Source organism: Helianthus annuus, chromosome 13, assembly GCF_002127325.2.
Source record: "Helianthus annuus cultivar XRQ/B chromosome 13, HanXRQr2.0-SUNRISE, whole genome shotgun sequence".
In the NCBI taxonomy this organism is placed as follows: domain Eukaryota; kingdom Viridiplantae; phylum Streptophyta; class Magnoliopsida; order Asterales; family Asteraceae; genus Helianthus; species Helianthus annuus.
In genome coordinates, this window is record NC_035445.2 from 136942682 (window position 1) to 136960894 (window position 18213).

Consider the following 18213-nt stretch of genomic DNA (forward strand, 5'->3'; position numbering starts at 1 on the left):
CTTTTTTACATATATTTTTTTATATATTCTATACTATCTTAAAAGACAAAGTCGGTGTGGTTTCCCATCGGCTTTGCCTCCTGGTCCCTGCTTTTGATTTTGCACTTTGATCTTTTTAGTTTTGTTTTTTTTTTCGTCCTTTTCTGGGTAATACACTAATCCTCATTTATTACACCAGCATTCTTTCTCTATTCAACCACCACCGCAAACCACCATCATAGATCCATCTCTCTACATAACGACCATCACAACACTGCCGCCGCGCCAACATCACATAATCATCTCCTTCACTTTCTATATTTCACTGTAAAAAATCAACTCCTCTCTCTTGATCCATTTCACATTCATTCTTTGCTTCCCCCCTCTAAATCATGAGATCCCCAATTGCTAATAATAAAACGAAGCGGTAATAGGAGGTCCCGATTGTTAAATAGAAACGGAACTTTAATTAAACGCCAACAAACTAAAACGACTACCGATGGCTTACTCATAAATATGACTCGCGCTCGTGATCTGAACCGAAGATATCTGGATTTGAACGGGACCTAAAACCTTCATGTCGTCATTGGAACCCTAGAATCGCCTTTGTCGGTTAGGTGGTTTTGTTGTGGGCGGTGACGGTGGCAGTGGTGGTTTTTGTGATGGCGGTGTTGTGTTCGGAGGCGGCAACGGGTAAGAAGGTTGTGTTATGGGGTGGTGGCAGTGTTATGACCATCCGCTCTTAAATCGGGAAGGAGACTAAGATACAACATCTCCTACGTGATCATAGGTTTGTTTCATGTACTCATTTATCTATACTTTTTAATTTCAGTATCATTTTTATATTTTTATACGTTTATATTGAAAATTCCTGTCATTACAAAGTTCATCTCAATGCCAGTAGATATTATATGTTTGTGTTAAGCCACTCGCGAAACTCGCGGGTTCTTAAACTAGTTTTATATATGTATAATTACATATACACAAAAAGTGGGCTTATAGAAAGTAAAGACTCGAATCGGCTATGATCATTTTAATTATTTTATTAGTTTCATTGATTATGAACTCTAAATAATTGCAAAACTTTCAAAAGTCCTAATAAACAATTATTTTTTATATATATATTTATATTTAGGGTACTTTTACCATTTATTATAGAGTAGTTTACATATATGTAATAGTCAAATTATATATATGTGTAATAATTAGTTACATATATGTAAAAAAAGTATTTTACATATTTTTAATATAAAAATATCCTAAATATATACATAAAAAGATTGTTTATTAGAAGTTCCGCGAGTTCTCTAAATATTTAGGGTTCTAAAATGATCCTCACCCATATTTTTTTGTGTTAAAAAAAATTCAAACTTGTAACAGTTTTTTCTAAATAAAAAAATAGGACAAAAGAGCACACATTGTAACGCTAAAAGAAGATAGATTTAACGAAGTCAATGAAAACAGCAAGATTTTGAACGCTAAAAAGTAGATAGGCTTAACGAAGTTAATGAAAACAGCAAGATTTTGAAGTAGCAGAGGTAGGCAAGCAAGAAAAAACCTTCATTGGGGGTTAAACATGTATTTGTTTAGCTAATATGAATTAGGATGGCAGCATTGTCGGGTTGCTAGTTTGGGAAGGGGATCCCTTCCGCGGTCGGGGCCTGGGGGTACCGTGCATCTACCATTTTTTTTAATATGAATTAGGATATTGTAATGAACTTTTCACTCTTTACCTTAGGCTATATGCTTTTCTAGTCGTCCCCTTTTGATCATAAAACTATAACTAACTACCCATCAAGCAGAAAAATGCACTTCCAACAATTTCTGATTTTATGGTCCAATGTTGAAGAGAAGCTAGCATGGTTACAACTAAACTGTACATGGTCATTCATCCCTACAAAATCCAACTGATATTATCATATTCTTCATAAAACTAAAAAAACCTGTAAATTTCTCTTGATTTGCACTTCAGATGGAATTCGCATCTATCTATACACCTAGGTCATGTAACAACTACAGTCTTCACCTGCATTCACAAAATAGTTCATGCTTAATTGTCTTAATTCGCTTGCAATATTTTCAAAACTGAACTGTACCGCACCCAGATGAAGTCATAATCAACTTTTTTAAGAAGTATAGATATAAATATATATAGGGTAAAAATCAAATACAAATGAGTCTTAACATATTAAATATGAGAAATGAAGGAAGATTTTTTTTTTTTTTTTGATTTTTTCCATCTACTTAAGCATGATGTTTAGTTGCAAAATGTAAAAAAAAAAGAACTTTTTTTCGTGTATTACTCTGGTAGAGTAATTATGTACAATTACACTAGAGTAATGACATAGTTACTCTACTAGTGTAAATACATGAATTGTTTTTAGATTTTGGGACTAAAATATGTGTTTGACAAGATGGGAAAAAAATTCAAAAAAATAAAAAATAAAAAATCTCTCCTTCACTTCTCACGTTTAGTATGTTAAGCCCATCTGTACAATAACCTTGCCCTATATATATATTACATAAACTTTAAATAGCATACCATTATGTTGTTTATATTTAAAAGAATAAAAGAAAATATAATATTTTTAGAAAGAAAAAAGAATGAAGAGACTCTTTTGAGGTGAAAGTATATAATTTAGCTACCCATATACAACACCAACATCTTCCTTGATTAGTTCGCAAAAACTTTCATATGCGTACGGTAAGTTCCATGTTCAGATCTTATCAACGATAAATATAATATTTTTTGCAAAAAGTGCTCAAAACACCACTGAACCGGTTCAACCTATGCCAAACAAACCGGTTAGGAGTCAGATTTTAACAGCATTGGTAGAAATCTTAAAACTAGATGCATACCTGTAAATCAAGTCAGAGAGATTGCAAAGTTTGTGACAATGAGATACTTGATGTTGATGCTTCAAAGCCTTTTTTTCCATTAATGGCGGATTGTAGAACGTTGTATTGGTCACACACAGAATCATACAGTGCCTGTGAATACGCTTCCTTGGCCTGCAAGCAATAAAAAACGATACTTTCATACAACTGGATGGAAAAGCATGCAAATTGCAAAATTAAGTAGCACCAACCTCCTCAGGGGACCCACAAGACGCAGTGGCTGTCCGGAAATTAATTTCGGGTGCAACTGATATACCAGTGCCATGAAAAGAGATCAACCGTTTCTCTCCAATTTCTTTCTCAACCTATCCAAAAGTATATATATTTAATAGAGTAAAATGCCATTTTCGTCCATGAGGTTTGGTCAGTTTGCGACTTTCGTCCAAAGGTTTGTTTTTCCGCATGTGGATCCAAAAGGTTTGAAATCTTGCCATTTTCATCCGGCTCGTTAACTCCATTCATTTTTCTCCGTTAAGCCAGGAGTATTTCCGTCCATTTTGTTAACTTAAAGAGCAATTCGGTCTTTTTCAGGGGTATTCGGTCTTTTTACATAAAGTAAAAAAAACCGAATTCCCCTTTAAGTTAACAAAAAAGATGGAAATACCCCTGACTTAACGGAGAAAAATGGATTGAGTTACTGAGCCTGATGAAAGTGGCAAGATTTCAAACCTTTTGGATCCAGATGCGAAAAAACAAACCTTTGGACAAAATTCGCAAACTGGCCAAACCTCAAGGACGAAAATGGCATTTTACTCTTTTAATATTTAAAAATAATTAATAGAAAGAAAAACAGACGTACGAACCATCAAGAACACACCTGAGGAGGAGGGGGCATGATGTCATGGCACAGTATGGCTAAAGGGTATATATGACCAACCACACCAGCATGGTCCACGAGCCTTCTCATGTTATCCAGTGAAGTGGCGTCAAATGGTGCCTAACCGTTACATAGGGTGTAGTTGCCATAGTTAAAAAAAAAAGATATATTAATTTGCAAATGACATGTGGTTTTCATGTCATGGAAGTAAAGAGATCTTACTGGAAACCATTGATTTGTGACGGGATCTGGCCTGTCCCTGCCACCGCTTGGTGCAATCCATATTATTTTTGACCCGCCCCTTGAATTTAAAAGGTAAAGCTATCAAACATTCTAATTTAATTAAACAGAATTGAAATTGATTGAATCACAGATGGCCAAAAGGAGTACTATAAAATGTAAGGTAGCCAGGTGTATATATATAGCCCAAATTTGGACATTACAAAATCATAAAAAAGCATGAATGCTTAATTTGATAGAAGCAAGTTTAATTTCGATGAGAACTTTATCAATGCATATTGTATTTAAAAAAGAGAAAAAAAACTAGAGTAAAATGCCATTTTCGTCCCTGAGCTTTGGCTAGTTCTGCGACTTTCGTCCAAAGGTTTGTTTTTCTGCATGTGGATCCAAAAGGTTTGAAATCTTGCCATTTTCATCCGGCTCGTTAACTCCATCTATTTTTCTCCGTTAAATCAGACGTATTTCCGTGTTTTTGTTAACTTAAAGGGCAATTCAGTCTTTTTATGGGGGTATTCAGTCTTTTTAAAGTATGTGAAAAAGACAGAATTGCCCTTTAAGTTAACAAAAAGCCAAAAATACCCCTGACTTAACAGAGAAAAATAGATGGAGTCGACGAGCCGGATGAAAATGGCAAGATTTCAAACCTTTTGGATCCACATGCGGAAAAACAAACCTTTGGATGAAAGTCGCAAAATTGACCAAACCTCAGGGACCAAACCTCAGGGACGAAAATGACATTTTACTCAAAAAAACTAATACCAACATGGATTTTTTTTAACTATACAGAAGTTCCAAAAATATTAATAATTTTCAGATAGAGGATAGCAAATACCTTAAAAGCAAAGCCATCTCTTTTAAACTTCTTGTATTTGCTCTCCTTTTCATATCAGCAAGCTCAGGGACATCATTCATATGCTTTTTAGAATATACGCACAGCAGGTTCCTAAGGTGTAAGTTCCATATTAGGATATACATACATATATATAGAGAAAGTGTATTGTACAATATCCCTTAACGTACGATGCGTACGCGATTAGTATATAACATGTGGATTGAGTGATATAACATGCGGATGTCCGAGTTTATGACCATGCGATTTTGCGATATAACATGCGGACAACCAAATTGTGAGTCCGAGTTTGTGTGTCCGACTTTATGACCATGCGAGTCCGAGTTTGTATGTCCGAGTTGGATAAATATAACATGCGGGTTTTGGTCTTTTGAGGTTTATAACGTGCGGATTTCTAATCGTGTACGCATCGTACGTTAAGGCCAATTGTACGTTAACTGACCCCCATATATATGTGTGTGTGTGTGAAGGTATTATAGTTATGTTGGAAAAAAAAAGTATATGAGAACCTTCCCATGCTGAATGGCTTGCAAAGAGGATCGGTTATAACTCTATCCCCTGCCACATAGATCTGCATTACAATAACTCAACCATTGGACTCGAGGGCACATATTCATGGCACGCGGTTTTCAATTTATAGAAAAGGCTTACTATGTTCTCAGATATATAGGGATTTGTTGTTTCAAGCAGCAAGGCAATAACAGCTGGATCTGCTTCTGATTGGTGGTTTGAGATCAAAATCACATTTTCACCCTAACAGATTAACAATAAAAGCAAATTTTAAGATCATAACTCTTAGAAAAACAATATTTCACACAAAAGAGCCACAAGAAGGCAACAACGCACAATATCGAAATAGCTGTAAAATCAGATACCTGCTTTAGCTGTTCTTCCATTGCACTGAAAAGGGAGACATTGCCAACGTATGATTCCCTGATAATCATATATATTTAGAGATCAAAGGTAAAAGTCCAATGAATGAATAATTTAAATGAGAAATAGAATAAAATGCCATTTTCGTCCCTGAGGTTTGGCCAGTTTTGCGACTTTCATCCAACGGTTTGTTTTTCCACATCTGGATCCAAAAGGTTTGAAATCTTGCCATTTTCATCCGGCCCGTTAACTCCGTCCATTTTTCTCCGTTAAGCCAGGGGTATTTCCATCTTTTTTTTGTTAACTTAAAGGGCAATCCGGTCGTTTCACTTTATGTAAAAAGACCGAATACCCTTGAAAAAGACTGAATTGCCCTTTAAGTTAACTATAAAGATGGAAATACCCCCTGACTTAACGGAGAAAACTGGATGAAGTTAATGAGCCGGAAAAAATGGCAAGATTTCAAACCGTTTGGATTCAGATGCGGAGAAAACAAACCTTTGGATGAAAGTCGAAAACTGGCCAAACCTCAGCGACGAATATGGCATTTTACTCTAAGAAAAATAAACAAAGATTGTTGACTAACCTGAAATTGATCAAAGGACGAATATAATCTTGACCAAACATATAGTAATTGAAAGGTTCCCGAATAGCTTCATGATATGGTAAAAATTCAAAAGGTTCCTGCAAAGAAATAAACATACTTAAAGAATACGAGCATGATTAAGATGAATTAACATCAATATGCATCAATCAGTTATCAGCCATACCTTCACATCCAAGAACATACGTTCAAATGCTACACGCATGTTTGACAATACGATATCTTCTGCATGAGGGTTTCCACTTTGTAAAACCTAAGAAAATGAAACATTGCAACTTTAAAAAAATCAATACGGTGAAGATATTAAATCAGTCTCTTATTCATTCAGATGACAAAAGTAATTACTGCAGTTTTGTAGTTCTGATACAGCTCTTCCATTGCTTGAGCAATAGATTTTGGCAGTCTTCCAGCTTCTACCTCTCTTTGAATTCCAAATAGAAGATCTGCATGAAATAGTACAACAAAAAATCGTTATGTAGATCTTGCAGTTGACATGTACGCTTAATAATAACGAACGTGATCACGCATCCAGAATTGTTGCATAAATCATAAAAAATTAGAAGCATTACAATTGAGATTTCCATTTCTGAAAATATAACCTAACTGGTTCCTTCCCGAAATTGATTATTTCATCTGATGACTTAACTTATATGACTCACAGAAAAACTTTGTACTGTTATTATCCCTGAAATGTTGGATAACTAAACAACCGACTTAAGTGTATAGGAATCGGGTTTTCAGACAATACATTGTAGAAACAATTCATTATAGAATACAATTATATTTTTAAAGTGAGTTATTCAGTTCTTAAATGTCTCGCAGAATGGATAAACACTTGTAACGTTATGAATTGGGAAAATTCTAGAGCTTTGATGATGGATAACAGAGGATGTTTGGATCGAAGAAGAAAATGAAATTGAAATGCAACACGGGCTACTACGAATAATCAAAACTGTCGATTTCTTACGTATCCGAATATTAATGCATTATTTTAATGTGTCTAAAGATATATTCCTCTCTTCAATGTGCCCCTTACATCAACAAAATCCTAAAATATTATATTGCCAAATAAAGAAAGGCATATGACCCAACAATAGGTGACATCTCAAAACCTGTTTAGAACACAACAATGCAAGTGCTTGGATGACAACACTGAAAGCTATTAAAGATCAAAGGTATGATAAATAATGATAATGATAATGATGACTCAAGTCACTCGAGCGCCTCATACACCACCAACAAGCATAGTCACTGGTCTCAATGTCAAAACATCTATAAGACAAGACAATGCACCATATATTCAACAAACATTAGTTAACTACTGAGTGTCAACAGTTCAAACAAACAAAAAGAATATCTAGACAAGCTTTATGCAGAAAACAATAACTTCCATTCATGAATGTAGTACACAAACACAAACAGAAGAACCACGGTTGATTCCGCAAAAAATAATCTAGTTAAGTCATTCCAGAAATTGACGATTATATCTGATGACATAACTTACATTATTCACAAAAGATTTGGGACAGTTTTTATCCCTGAAATGTTGGATAACTGAATAGACTGCTTAAAAGTGTATAGGAATAAGATTTTCAGGCAGTAAATCGCTAAATTGTAGAACAATTCACTATTGATTATAATAATATTTTTCAAAATGAATTAGTTAAATGTCTCATAGACGGGATAAACAATTGTATCTTCAAAAATAGTGAAAATTCAAGAGCTCGAATGGTGAATAATTGAGGATGCATGGCTCAAAGAAAATAAAATGCAACGGGTGTTCCTGAACCGTCATCACTAGGTCTTCCGAACTATCAAAATTGTCGGTCTCTAACCGTATGTGAATGATTTCTGGTGTCATAAATGTATTAACTTAAATGTATCAAAAAAATATATATCTCTCTTCAACGTGTTGCATTTAAGAAATCCTAAAATATCATGCTGCCAAATAGAGATGCATATAACCCAACAATAGGTGACATTTGATAACCAGTATAGAGCACCATAATCCAAGTGACTGGATGGTAACACACCATAACACTGAAAATGATTAAAGATCTAACATATGATGATAACACTCAAAAGTGAAAATGATTTAATATCTAAAATATGACAAATAATGATATGATGACTCAAGTCATTCAAACCCCTCATACAGTACCAGCAAGACAATGTACCAAAATACTCAACAAACATTGCTTATCTACTGAATGTCGACGGTTCAAATGAACCAAAAGCATATCTAGATAAGCAACACGGTCATTCACTCACAGTGGCGGATCTAGAAAATCCGCCAAGCCGTAACGTTTTATAAAAAAGCCGTAGCAAAATCGTAAAAACGTCAAATTTTTCCAAAATTTACACTAATTTTACACTACCGCCGGAGCGCCAAGCCGTAGCGGAGGTTGCCCCTTCTTATATGCTAGGTCCGCCCCTGTTCACTCAGTAATTCAATTTCATCTAGATAGTCAATCATGCAATCAAAACCATTTTTCACATTAGAAATCATATAACAAAACATTATACAACAAACAATAACTAAGAGATCATTCATTTCATAGATGCAGTCCACAAAACACCAGAATGACACTTCAACGCACACAGATGTACGCACCTGTAGCCACCACAAGTAAAACTAACAGAAAATTACTTCGTAATTATTATCTAGGTAATAGATATTAATAATCACCTAACTATTACAGAAATTAATGAGCGCTAATAACTTAATTCACCTAACTTCATTACAACTAAAATCAAATGATCAAACATTCAAACCTACTCAAATCATAAAACACTAACAATTAATCAATTATATCTTACAAATCAATCTCCTCACAAGCCTACCTACAGTATCACTCACAGTACCGACACACATATCCGTTCAAAAACTGATGCAAAATCATTCTACAAACATTAACGAAATCGGATACCTTGATCAGTAGCATCAATTGATGTATGAGAGTAACCGAACTCCGATCCGGAGACCGGCCGTGAAGCAGAGCAGCACTTATTGTCTTCAAACGTCTCTGCGGCGGCATTCGGAGCCCTAGAGAACGTTAAACACGGAAAACGACGGAGAATCGGGCGGTTTTGGAACGATGAAGAAGAGAGAGAAGCAGGTGTGAGAGAAACGGAAACCCTAGGGTTTTTGGTGGAGATGGAGAGTGTAGGTGATGGAGAGAGGATCGTCATGGTGTAGAGAGAGAAAGTAGTGAGAGAGAGATATTTGTTAAAGTGTAGAGAGAGAAAGTAGTGAGAGAGAGAGATATTTGTTCAGGTGTGGTAGTGGTGGTTGTGGACGGTGGAGCATTGGCGGAGAGGGACGCACGTGACTTGTGTCGAAAATGATGTTGAACAGAATTTTGAGCAATGGGATTTAGCTGACGCCGTCTGTGAATGACAGTGAACCGAAACTAACTGGTAACTGCTAACCAAGATAGAGATTCTTTTTTCTTTTTTTTTTTTTTTCAAATATCATTGGTTACCAAATTTTAAGGATTTCAGTAAGTATTCGGTATTTGGTATTCGATACCGTACTTTTCGATCAAAATAGTATTGATATCGAATTTGATATTATGTTTTGTTTACGTATTGTGATATTATGGATTCTTGAATGCTAGTACATGTACCGATTTAGTCTATTTGGTATTTGTACAGATTTTACTTGACACTCGTACATATGCTAATACTAAAATCAATGGAGTGTTTGAAAAGTTAAAAAAAAACAAAATGGTACTAAAGGAGGGTACTTATTTAGCACAAATACCGATACTCGTATCCGTATCGTACCCTACCATTATATTCAGCACCCAATTTTGTTCAAATTAAGTATCAGTACTCTCGGTACCAGTATCGGTATTGTATCGATCTCATCCATACTGATAACCCTTTTTTGTTATTATATTTGGATTTTCTTACAACAAAGTCAAACTCTTTTTTATTTTTTCTGTTTTTATGTAAGTTGATTTAGAGATTCTTTTATGGTAAGCCTTAAAAATGCGATCACATCATCACCATCTGAAAGTCTAAGGACATGTTAAGGATGAAAAATCTCTCAAACCTCTCTCCTTCAAGTTACTGCCACAAGTCCATAAGAAGGAAAAATGTGCGCCTTAGAAATGTTTTAAGATAAGTAAAAGGGTAAAATACACTTTTTGTCCTTTGTGTTTGTATTGGATTGCAATGAATGTTCTTTAACTTTAGTAATGACACTTTTCATTACCCTCTACGTCTTTTGGCCCTAACCTAACTAAAATTTTTTGGTTAAGTATGACATGTGCAAAACACATGAGGGTATATTAGTAATTTTACTAGTATATTTAAAATATAGAGAAAAATGCTCGGATAGTCCCTGTGGTTTGCCCTTTTTTCACCTTTAGTCCCTAACTTTCTAAAATTACAGCTATAATCCCTAACTTTTGTAATTTCGTTCCCGGATAGTCCCTGACGCGGATAGGGGTTAGTTTTTGGTGTTAAGTGGGTACGAAATGACTAAAATGCCCTTACTAACAAAAATATAATTATCTATTTAATTATATAATACTAAAACAAAGTGGGAGCCATCTCAACCCCACCCCCACCCCATCTCCCCTTCTTCTCTATTTCTTCCTTCTGCAACTCCCACCACTCTATCACCACCATTCCACCACCACGCCACCACCATAACACTCTCTCTCTCCGCCTTACTCTCTCTCCATCCCTATATCTCTTTGTCCATCTCAGCTCCCAATTCGCGATTCAATCAAAAATCATTATCCTGATTCGACATTTCAAGCTTTAACATGATCAGATATCTGAAATTAGCCATAACGAATACTAATTTCACCTTTTTTCAATTCATAAAAATAAACCGCAGAACCACCCAAACCAGTCACCGACACGCAACAAGACGCTTACGGCAATACAGGTCTATGCGGCGATGCATTTAACATCCCATGCAGTTTAGCCCCTCCCCCCATCTTTATCTCCGGCGAGTCCGCCACCACCCGCCGGAAAATCACATAGCCAGAAAATTAGAAATATAGTTATAACAACCAGTTCTGTTGGTGGGTTTTTGTTATTATGCATTTTAATCACATTATTAGTTATCAGCGTAAAATATGGTGGAGGTAGGAAAGATTTGCGGGTTTTGTGTCAATTGTGGGGAAGTGGGATTGAGAGACGGGCGGTGAACATCAATTTGTGATGTGGGGGGTGATTTTGTAAAGAAAGTGCTGAGCTGGGTTGTGGGTTAGTGATGTGGGGAGTGTTTTGTTTGGAATAATATGAATTGGTTGAAGAAGACGATGGTTTTTGGGGGTAAAACCCTGCATAAACCTTGTAGGCGTTGCGGTACCTGAAGCTGGTGATACTGAGTTTAATTCTAACTAAAGCTGATGATACTGATGATGCAGCTAATGATGATGATGATTTGGGCTCAACATCATCTGATTTTGATTTATTTATTAGTAAGGGTGTTTTGATCATTTCACACCCATTTAACACCAAAAATTAACCCCCATCCATGTCAGGGACTATCCGAGAACGAAATTGTAAAAGTTGAGGACTATAGCTGTAATTTTAAAAGGTTAGGTATTAAAGGTGAAAAAAGGACAAACCACAGGGACTATCCGAGCATTTTTCTCTAAAATATATTTAAACAAATAAACAAAATCATATCTTAGTTCTCTCTCTCTCCCATCTCTCTCTCACTCTCTCTCCCTCACTCTCCAACCAGCCCCCACTAGGGGTGTTAATCAAATCGAATAATGAATTTTCGAATTATTCGAATTGAATTTTTCGAATTTTTATTTTTTACATGAATTCCTATTTGATTCTATTAGTATTTGAAACTCGAATTTGAACTGAATTCGAATAAATTCGATTAAATTTAAATTCACCCTAAATGATAAATTATTTTACTTTCATTTTTTAAAACTACTACAAATAATTATATTCAACATAAAATATATTTATCTGCAAAATTAATCAACTATCAATATGTCAAAACACCAAAATTTAGAAGATAGGTTGGTTACTGTAGCGATTTAAGTTAGATAAAAATTTGGAAATAAGTAGTATGGACTATTTGTCAGAAGGTTTGGTAATGTTATAAATAATAAACTATCACTTATAGGGGTAGTTCATACTTTGACCAAGTTTAGAAGTTATATGTGTGTTTATATACATATATTTAAATTTAAATTGAATTCGAATTTCGAATTGAATCGAATCGAATTCAAAATCATAAATTCGTATTCGATTACTGGACTCGAGTATGAATCAACTCGAATTTGAACATTTTTAATCGAATTCGAATCGAGTCGAAATTCGAATTTTTCGAATCCGAATAGAATTCTAAACACCCCTAACCCCCACCACCAAAACTCACCACCAATGTCAATCTTTCGCTCTCTCTTTATACACTTTCTCTGTACTCTCTCTCTCTCTCTCTTCCGACTTCCCACTCCAAGATCAATAACATCATAGAGCTGCAAATTGTTACCAGATACTTAACCTATTACTAGATACTTAATTGTAGAGTAAGAGGGGAGTTATATTATACATTCAGCTTCATATACAACCAACCTTAAGCAAATCAGGAATCTCATTTGGCATGTGACTTCTAGAGATGAGATTCCCGACGTGTCCTGCTTGTCCACATAATCTCTCTTCTCTCTATCTCTTTCTCTCTCTAGATTGGTGGTGGTGGTGTCTGGGGAAGGGAGCGGTTTCGACAAGTAGGACATGTCGAAAAACTAGTGATGGTGGGAAAGGAGTCGTACGTGGGGCGATGATTGTAGTAGATCCGACTAGAGAGGAGAGAGAGGTGTTGGTGCATCCATCTGTCGCCTACGTCTTGTATCGAGTCTTGATTAGAGTTAGTGAGAATAGGGCACGGAATCCAAGAATTATGTATTTGAAGGTGATTCCGCTTGAAATGATCCTATGTCATTTCAAGCGAAACCCCTTAGTTCCTGATTCCGCTCGAACGGTTATTGCATGATTTTGCTTGAATGTATTCGATGTGATTCCGCTTGAACCTAACATGTCTTGTTCAAGCGGAATATGAATGCCTATAAATAGGTGTCACTTGGAGCGAAATCTGTAATTGTTGTCTTCCGGTTTGCCACGAAGTGGTGCCGAAGTGTTGTCGTGCATGTAAAAGGATTTCTTATCAATAAAATCAACAGTTTAAAGTGAATACGGCTGAAATAACACTGAATCATTAGTTTCCGCCTCTTGAATTGGTGAATTACTCTTCTGATCGACTCATTCGGGTCTGAAAACGATCCTACAAGTGGTATCAGAGCTCAGGAGGAAGAGTTCTTGCCATTTTAGCTGTATTTTCTGTTTTTCTACACCTTCTTCTTCAAAACCGGAAATTTTTTTACGGTAAAACAGGCTCAATTTTTCACAGAACACTCGAAATCATGTTTTGATAAAACCTTGAAAATTTCACAATTAAAATCGAGCTAAAATTTAAAATTTTTGAGATTCCGCTTGAAATGTTTTTCGGAAAAGATGACGTCAGTATGATTCCGCTTGGATTTTGACTTGGTTCCGCTTGAAATTCGAGATTCCGCTTGAAAGTTTGGCGTGATTCCGCTTCAAACTGAGATTCCGCTTGAGATTGTGACTGTTTTCGCTTGAATCAACTTGATTGTTGATTCCGCTTGAACTTATCCAGTGATTCCGCTTCAAGTGTCTATTCCGCTTGAAAGTACATTGCTGATTGATTCCGGTTCAATACTTATCTCGCTTGAAAGGATAGTGTTGATTGATTTCGCTTGAAAGTATATTCCTGCTATTTCGCTTGAACTTGGTAGTTTGTGAACTTTTGAAAATTGAAACATGGACAACGAGTTCTACAATGCTTTTGCTAGACCAATGAACATTACTCAGACCACATTGCTTGAAAATGAAACAGGGACTTCACAAAAACCGTCTAAGCTTTTGGATATTGATGATTATAATGGTTGGTCCAAACGTTTTGGCAATTGGGTTGAAGCTTATCATTTGGATGCTTGGGAACACTCTGAAGTTCCATATGAAAGGCCCACAAAGAATGGTAATCAGATAATGACAATCAGAGAAATGAGTGCTGAGGAGAAAAAGAAGTATAGAGATGAGAAATTGATGGTGAGTCTATTACAACAAGCAATTAAAGAGGACATATTGATTTTGCTTCAACATGATGGGAGTGCATATTCTATCTGGACTGAATTGGAAGCAAAATTTATGGGAAGTGATGATATGCTAAAAAACAAGATGTCACTGATGAAGAAAGAATTTGATCTATTTCGCGGTTTGAAATCGGAAAACACCAAGCAAATTATTGAAAGATATTGTAACGTGGTGAGAAATATGACGAAATTAGGCATAAAAAAGGATACAGATGAGCTGATTGAGAAACTTGCAGACGCGTTACCACATGATATTTGGGGAACGTATCTGATGATGTTGAGAAACAACAGAAAGGAATATAAAAAACTGACACTGGGTGAGTTCATCAAACATCTAGAAGCCCAAGAGATGGAGCAGAGAAAGATTGCCAGGATGAAGAACTATGATGGAGAACAAGACATCGGATTGTATTTCAAGAGTGGTGTTAGTGAAAAGACAAATGTTTCTCCAAAGGTTGAAACTGCTTATAATGCAAAAGGTTCTTCTGAAAGTTCATCTTTGGGATCAAGCAGCACAACAAGATTCTCTTCATTTCCAACATATGACCCACAGTTTTCTACAACAAAGAGTGGCAAAGTTCTTCAATGCAACATTGCCTTAAAGCTTGAAAATGATCAGAATTATACTGAGGAAGTTGCAAAAAGTCACATGTCTTTGTTAGTGACCGTGCTTGAATCATATGGAGGATTAGTTGCAGGGAGGATCGGGAATCCAATGCTCACGAAAGAGGATTACGATCAAATTGATGCTGAGGAGATGGAATTGATGGATATAAAATGGTGCATGGCTAGTGTGTTGAGACGGGCTGAAAAATTCAAACAAATTACAGGCAGAGATGATTTTCGCGAGGTAGATGTTTCAACTTTAGGTTTTGATAAGTCTAAAGTTACTTGTTTTCGTTGCAAGGAAAAGGGGCATTTCAAGAGGGAATGCACAAATCGTGAAGTTAGTGGAGCTCAAAACCCTTTCTGAAACAACGATTACTACAAGAAGGCGATTTATCATCAAGTCTCACAACAGGCATATCAATAACAACAGGCACCACATCAAGCTCAAACTGCACATGGTAGAAAAGAAATTGAAGATTCAAAGAGAGCGTGTCTGGTTAATCAGGGCAAGGATGGTGGATTCAGTTGGGATAAATATATTCCAACGGACAATAAAGTGTGTTTGGCAGATCAAGATGATGAAAGATTGCCTGAAGGTTTCAGTTAGGACAATTTTTGCCCAGATAAAGAATTTATGGAGAAAGAGATGTTAAATGCTAAAGCTTTTGTTGCTAATGTTAGAGATGAATATTGGGCAGAAAAATACAGAAAAATTAGAGAAGCTGAAGAGGAAAAATGGAGAAGAATTGAAGAAGAAGAAGAAAGGATAAAAGCTGAAGCTGAGAAAAAGAAAAGAGCTGAAGTAGTTCAAGTGAGAAGAACAGTCAAAGAAGTTCCTGAATTTGAGATCAAAGCTGATGCTGAAGAAATCAAAGTTCCAGAGAGGTGTATGAACTGTGATTCTTTGATCAAGCAAAACAATGAGCTGCTACACAACATAAAGAGATTGAAAAAATCTTACGATACTTTGAACAGAGAGATTAACAAGTACACCGAGTCGAATTGTGAACAAGTTGTAGCATTGAATACACTCAAAGGATCTTACATGAGACAGCTTGATAATGTCAACTACTACACAGAGAAGTGTACTGAGCTGGAATTGAAGTTTGCAACACAAAGAATAGAAACTGAGAGAGTCAACAATTTATTAAAAAGTTACTCATGTTCTACTTTTGTTGTTGACAGGATTTATCCGATTATGGAAAAATTGAAGATGTTCGATGAAGAAAAGACTTCGGAAGAAAAGAAGTCCGAGACAGAAGAAGAGGATGAAGTGGAAATTTCTGGTAAGAAATCAAGTGTTGTTTACAATAGATGTCCGCCCCCGGTCAAAAATGGATATTCACCTCTGTCACACCCCAACCGATGGCGGAATCATCGGGGCATGGCACTGAGCGAAACAGATTGTCCAGAAGTTTCCACAACAACTATTAATACTATTCAGTTAAATGATATGTCCCATACCGTATCCCAAATAATAAAATAAATTATTACAGATAACAACCAGTCAAGTATTTCTGTTCCGACAACTCAGATTTAAATAAAATATAAATATTGTTTGTTTGCTTCTAAAGACCCCTAGCTCGACCGCTACAGACAACTATTTGTTGGGGGCTCTAGAGCTTTATTCTAGCCTCGCTTCCCTAGCAAGTAAACACCTTAAACACCTGTCACATACGTTAAAATAAAGTCAATACATATAATGTAAAGGTGAGCATACAAGTTTGATAATAGCATATAGAGTTCGAAATAGTTTACGCATAACCAGCACGTACACAGAGGAAAACGAAGCATGTTAATTATCGACATGGATTTATCGATACCAATGACTGCGGGTTGACTGTCCGAGACAGTTCGCAATACATGATTACCACCGTAATCCATGCAAGTAATTGTCCTTAACAACCCCCATGTGAACGGGTGCTGAGTCCAAACAGTACTACGTCGTTAAGGCAGGTAGACAACATTCCACGTGTAAACATAACAACAAGCTTTCATTTAGTCACGTAATACATGCAGAACGGTTAGCGTATAAAGTAATTGAGTAGTGTGTTCGATTGTGATTTAGTTAAGTAACGTATGTAACACCCAAAAGTGCTAAAGTAAAAAGGGTTCGAGTATACTCACAGAGATTGATTGATGGATTGAAGGGAGCGCTTGAGAGTAGGGTTAGCCTGAGTAGTTCGATAGCATAGCAATGAGTAACGCGTAAAAAGGAAAAACAAGTGTTAGTGGGTCGAACAGTCTGGTCGATCGAACAGTAGGTTCGATCGAACGGGTTGTTCGTTCGGTTTGACAGTCCGTTCGGACAGTCTGTTCGATCGGCTGGTAGGCTCGATTGGTTGGACAGTTCGAGTGGATTGTTTCTTCCTCTAAGTAGGATGTGTTTGTGTATGATGGCTTGACCTTTTGAGGTTTTCGTTGTAGTATTTGAGGACACTGAAGTGTCCTTACCTTTCAGTTCGATCGATCGAACGGCCTGTTCGATCGGCCGGCTTAACCGATCGGTTAGGTACTCCAATACGTCGAACGAGTTGAAAATCGATTAAGTGTTGAAGCATAGTATCTCATGATCCGATGAGTAATGTTGATGTGCACAAAACGCAACATATAAATTACATCAATTGTGGCTTAAAACTAACCCTTTTTTAGTACTAATGTTGGAAAAAGTATGCTTTTGTCTTCCTTTCGTATTTTCAGGATTAAATGAGCTCAAAATAACAAAAGAAGCAAAAAGACAGCAAAATCTAACATAAATACAAGAAAAGGAACAAAAGTGATATGCCCGACCCCCGACAGCATCCTCCCAAGCAAAGCAAAGAAGACAGAAGACTGAACACGCCTCGTGCTCAGCGAGCACGGGGCCGTGCCCAAGAAGCAGCAGAAAAGACAAACCTATAGAAGCTTCTATTGCCCACCACGGGGCCGTGCCCAGCAGACACGGGGGCGTGGTCAGGTTGCTGCAGGCACATTTATTGTAATTGCGAATTACAATTAATGAAGAAAGAGAGAGTGTCAGATGGATACGGGGCCGTGCCCGAGCTTCTGTTCAGCCTATAAATAGGAGTGTTTGGAGCTCTTGCAACTCATCCCTTGGCACACCACCTCTCTCACACTTCACCCACCACCCACCACCATCACAACACCATTATCTACCACCATCATCCATTGTCCATCA

At 36.5% G+C, this 18213-nt stretch overlaps 1 protein-coding gene across 3 annotated transcripts; it reads right to left on the reverse strand.

Moving 5' to 3' along the window:
* Positions 1 to 1775: 1775 nt before the first annotated feature.
* On the reverse strand, positions 1776 to 9686 carry LOC110899435 (glycerol-3-phosphate acyltransferase, chloroplastic). 3 transcript variants are annotated; one of them, XR_004877836.1, is made up of 13 exons: positions 9192 to 9686; positions 6607 to 6704; positions 6428 to 6514; positions 6244 to 6341; positions 5660 to 5717; positions 5436 to 5537; positions 5294 to 5355; positions 4767 to 4877; positions 3917 to 3995; positions 3681 to 3814; positions 3069 to 3182; positions 2839 to 2991; positions 1776 to 2005 (listed from the first exon to the last, which is right to left on the reverse strand). XR_004877836.1 is itself a non-coding variant. In XM_022146325.2 (13 exons), exons 1-12 carry the CDS (start codon positions 9451 to 9453, stop codon positions 2851 to 2853), a joined length of 1332 nt encoding a protein of 443 aa, XP_022002017.1. In that variant the 5' UTR covers positions 9454 to 9679; the 3' UTR covers positions 1776 to 2005; positions 2839 to 2850. The 3 variants fall into 3 exon arrangements, 2 of the variants coding, with proteins under 2 accessions (XP_022002017.1, XP_022002018.1); XM_022146325.2 differs by having other exon boundaries at positions 3695 to 3814; positions 9192 to 9679; XM_022146326.2 differs by lacking the exon at positions 1776 to 2005 and adding an exon at positions 2498 to 2767 and having other exon boundaries at positions 3695 to 3814; positions 9192 to 9681.
* Positions 9687 to 18213: the final 8527 nt, after the last annotated feature.

Coding starts and splice junctions, on each gene's coding strand:
- LOC110899435 (XM_022146325.2), bottom strand. CDS start 9,453: ATGACGATCCTCTCTCCATCACCTACACTCTCCATCTCCACCAAAAAC. Junction 6,515..6,606: donor ATCAGAACTACAAAACTGCA/GTAATTACTTTT, acceptor TCATTTTCTTAG/GTTTTACAAAGTGGAAACCC. Junction 6,342..6,427: donor GTATGTTCTTGGATGTGAAG/GTATGGCTGATA, acceptor ATTTCTTTGCAG/GAACCTTTTGAATTTTTACC.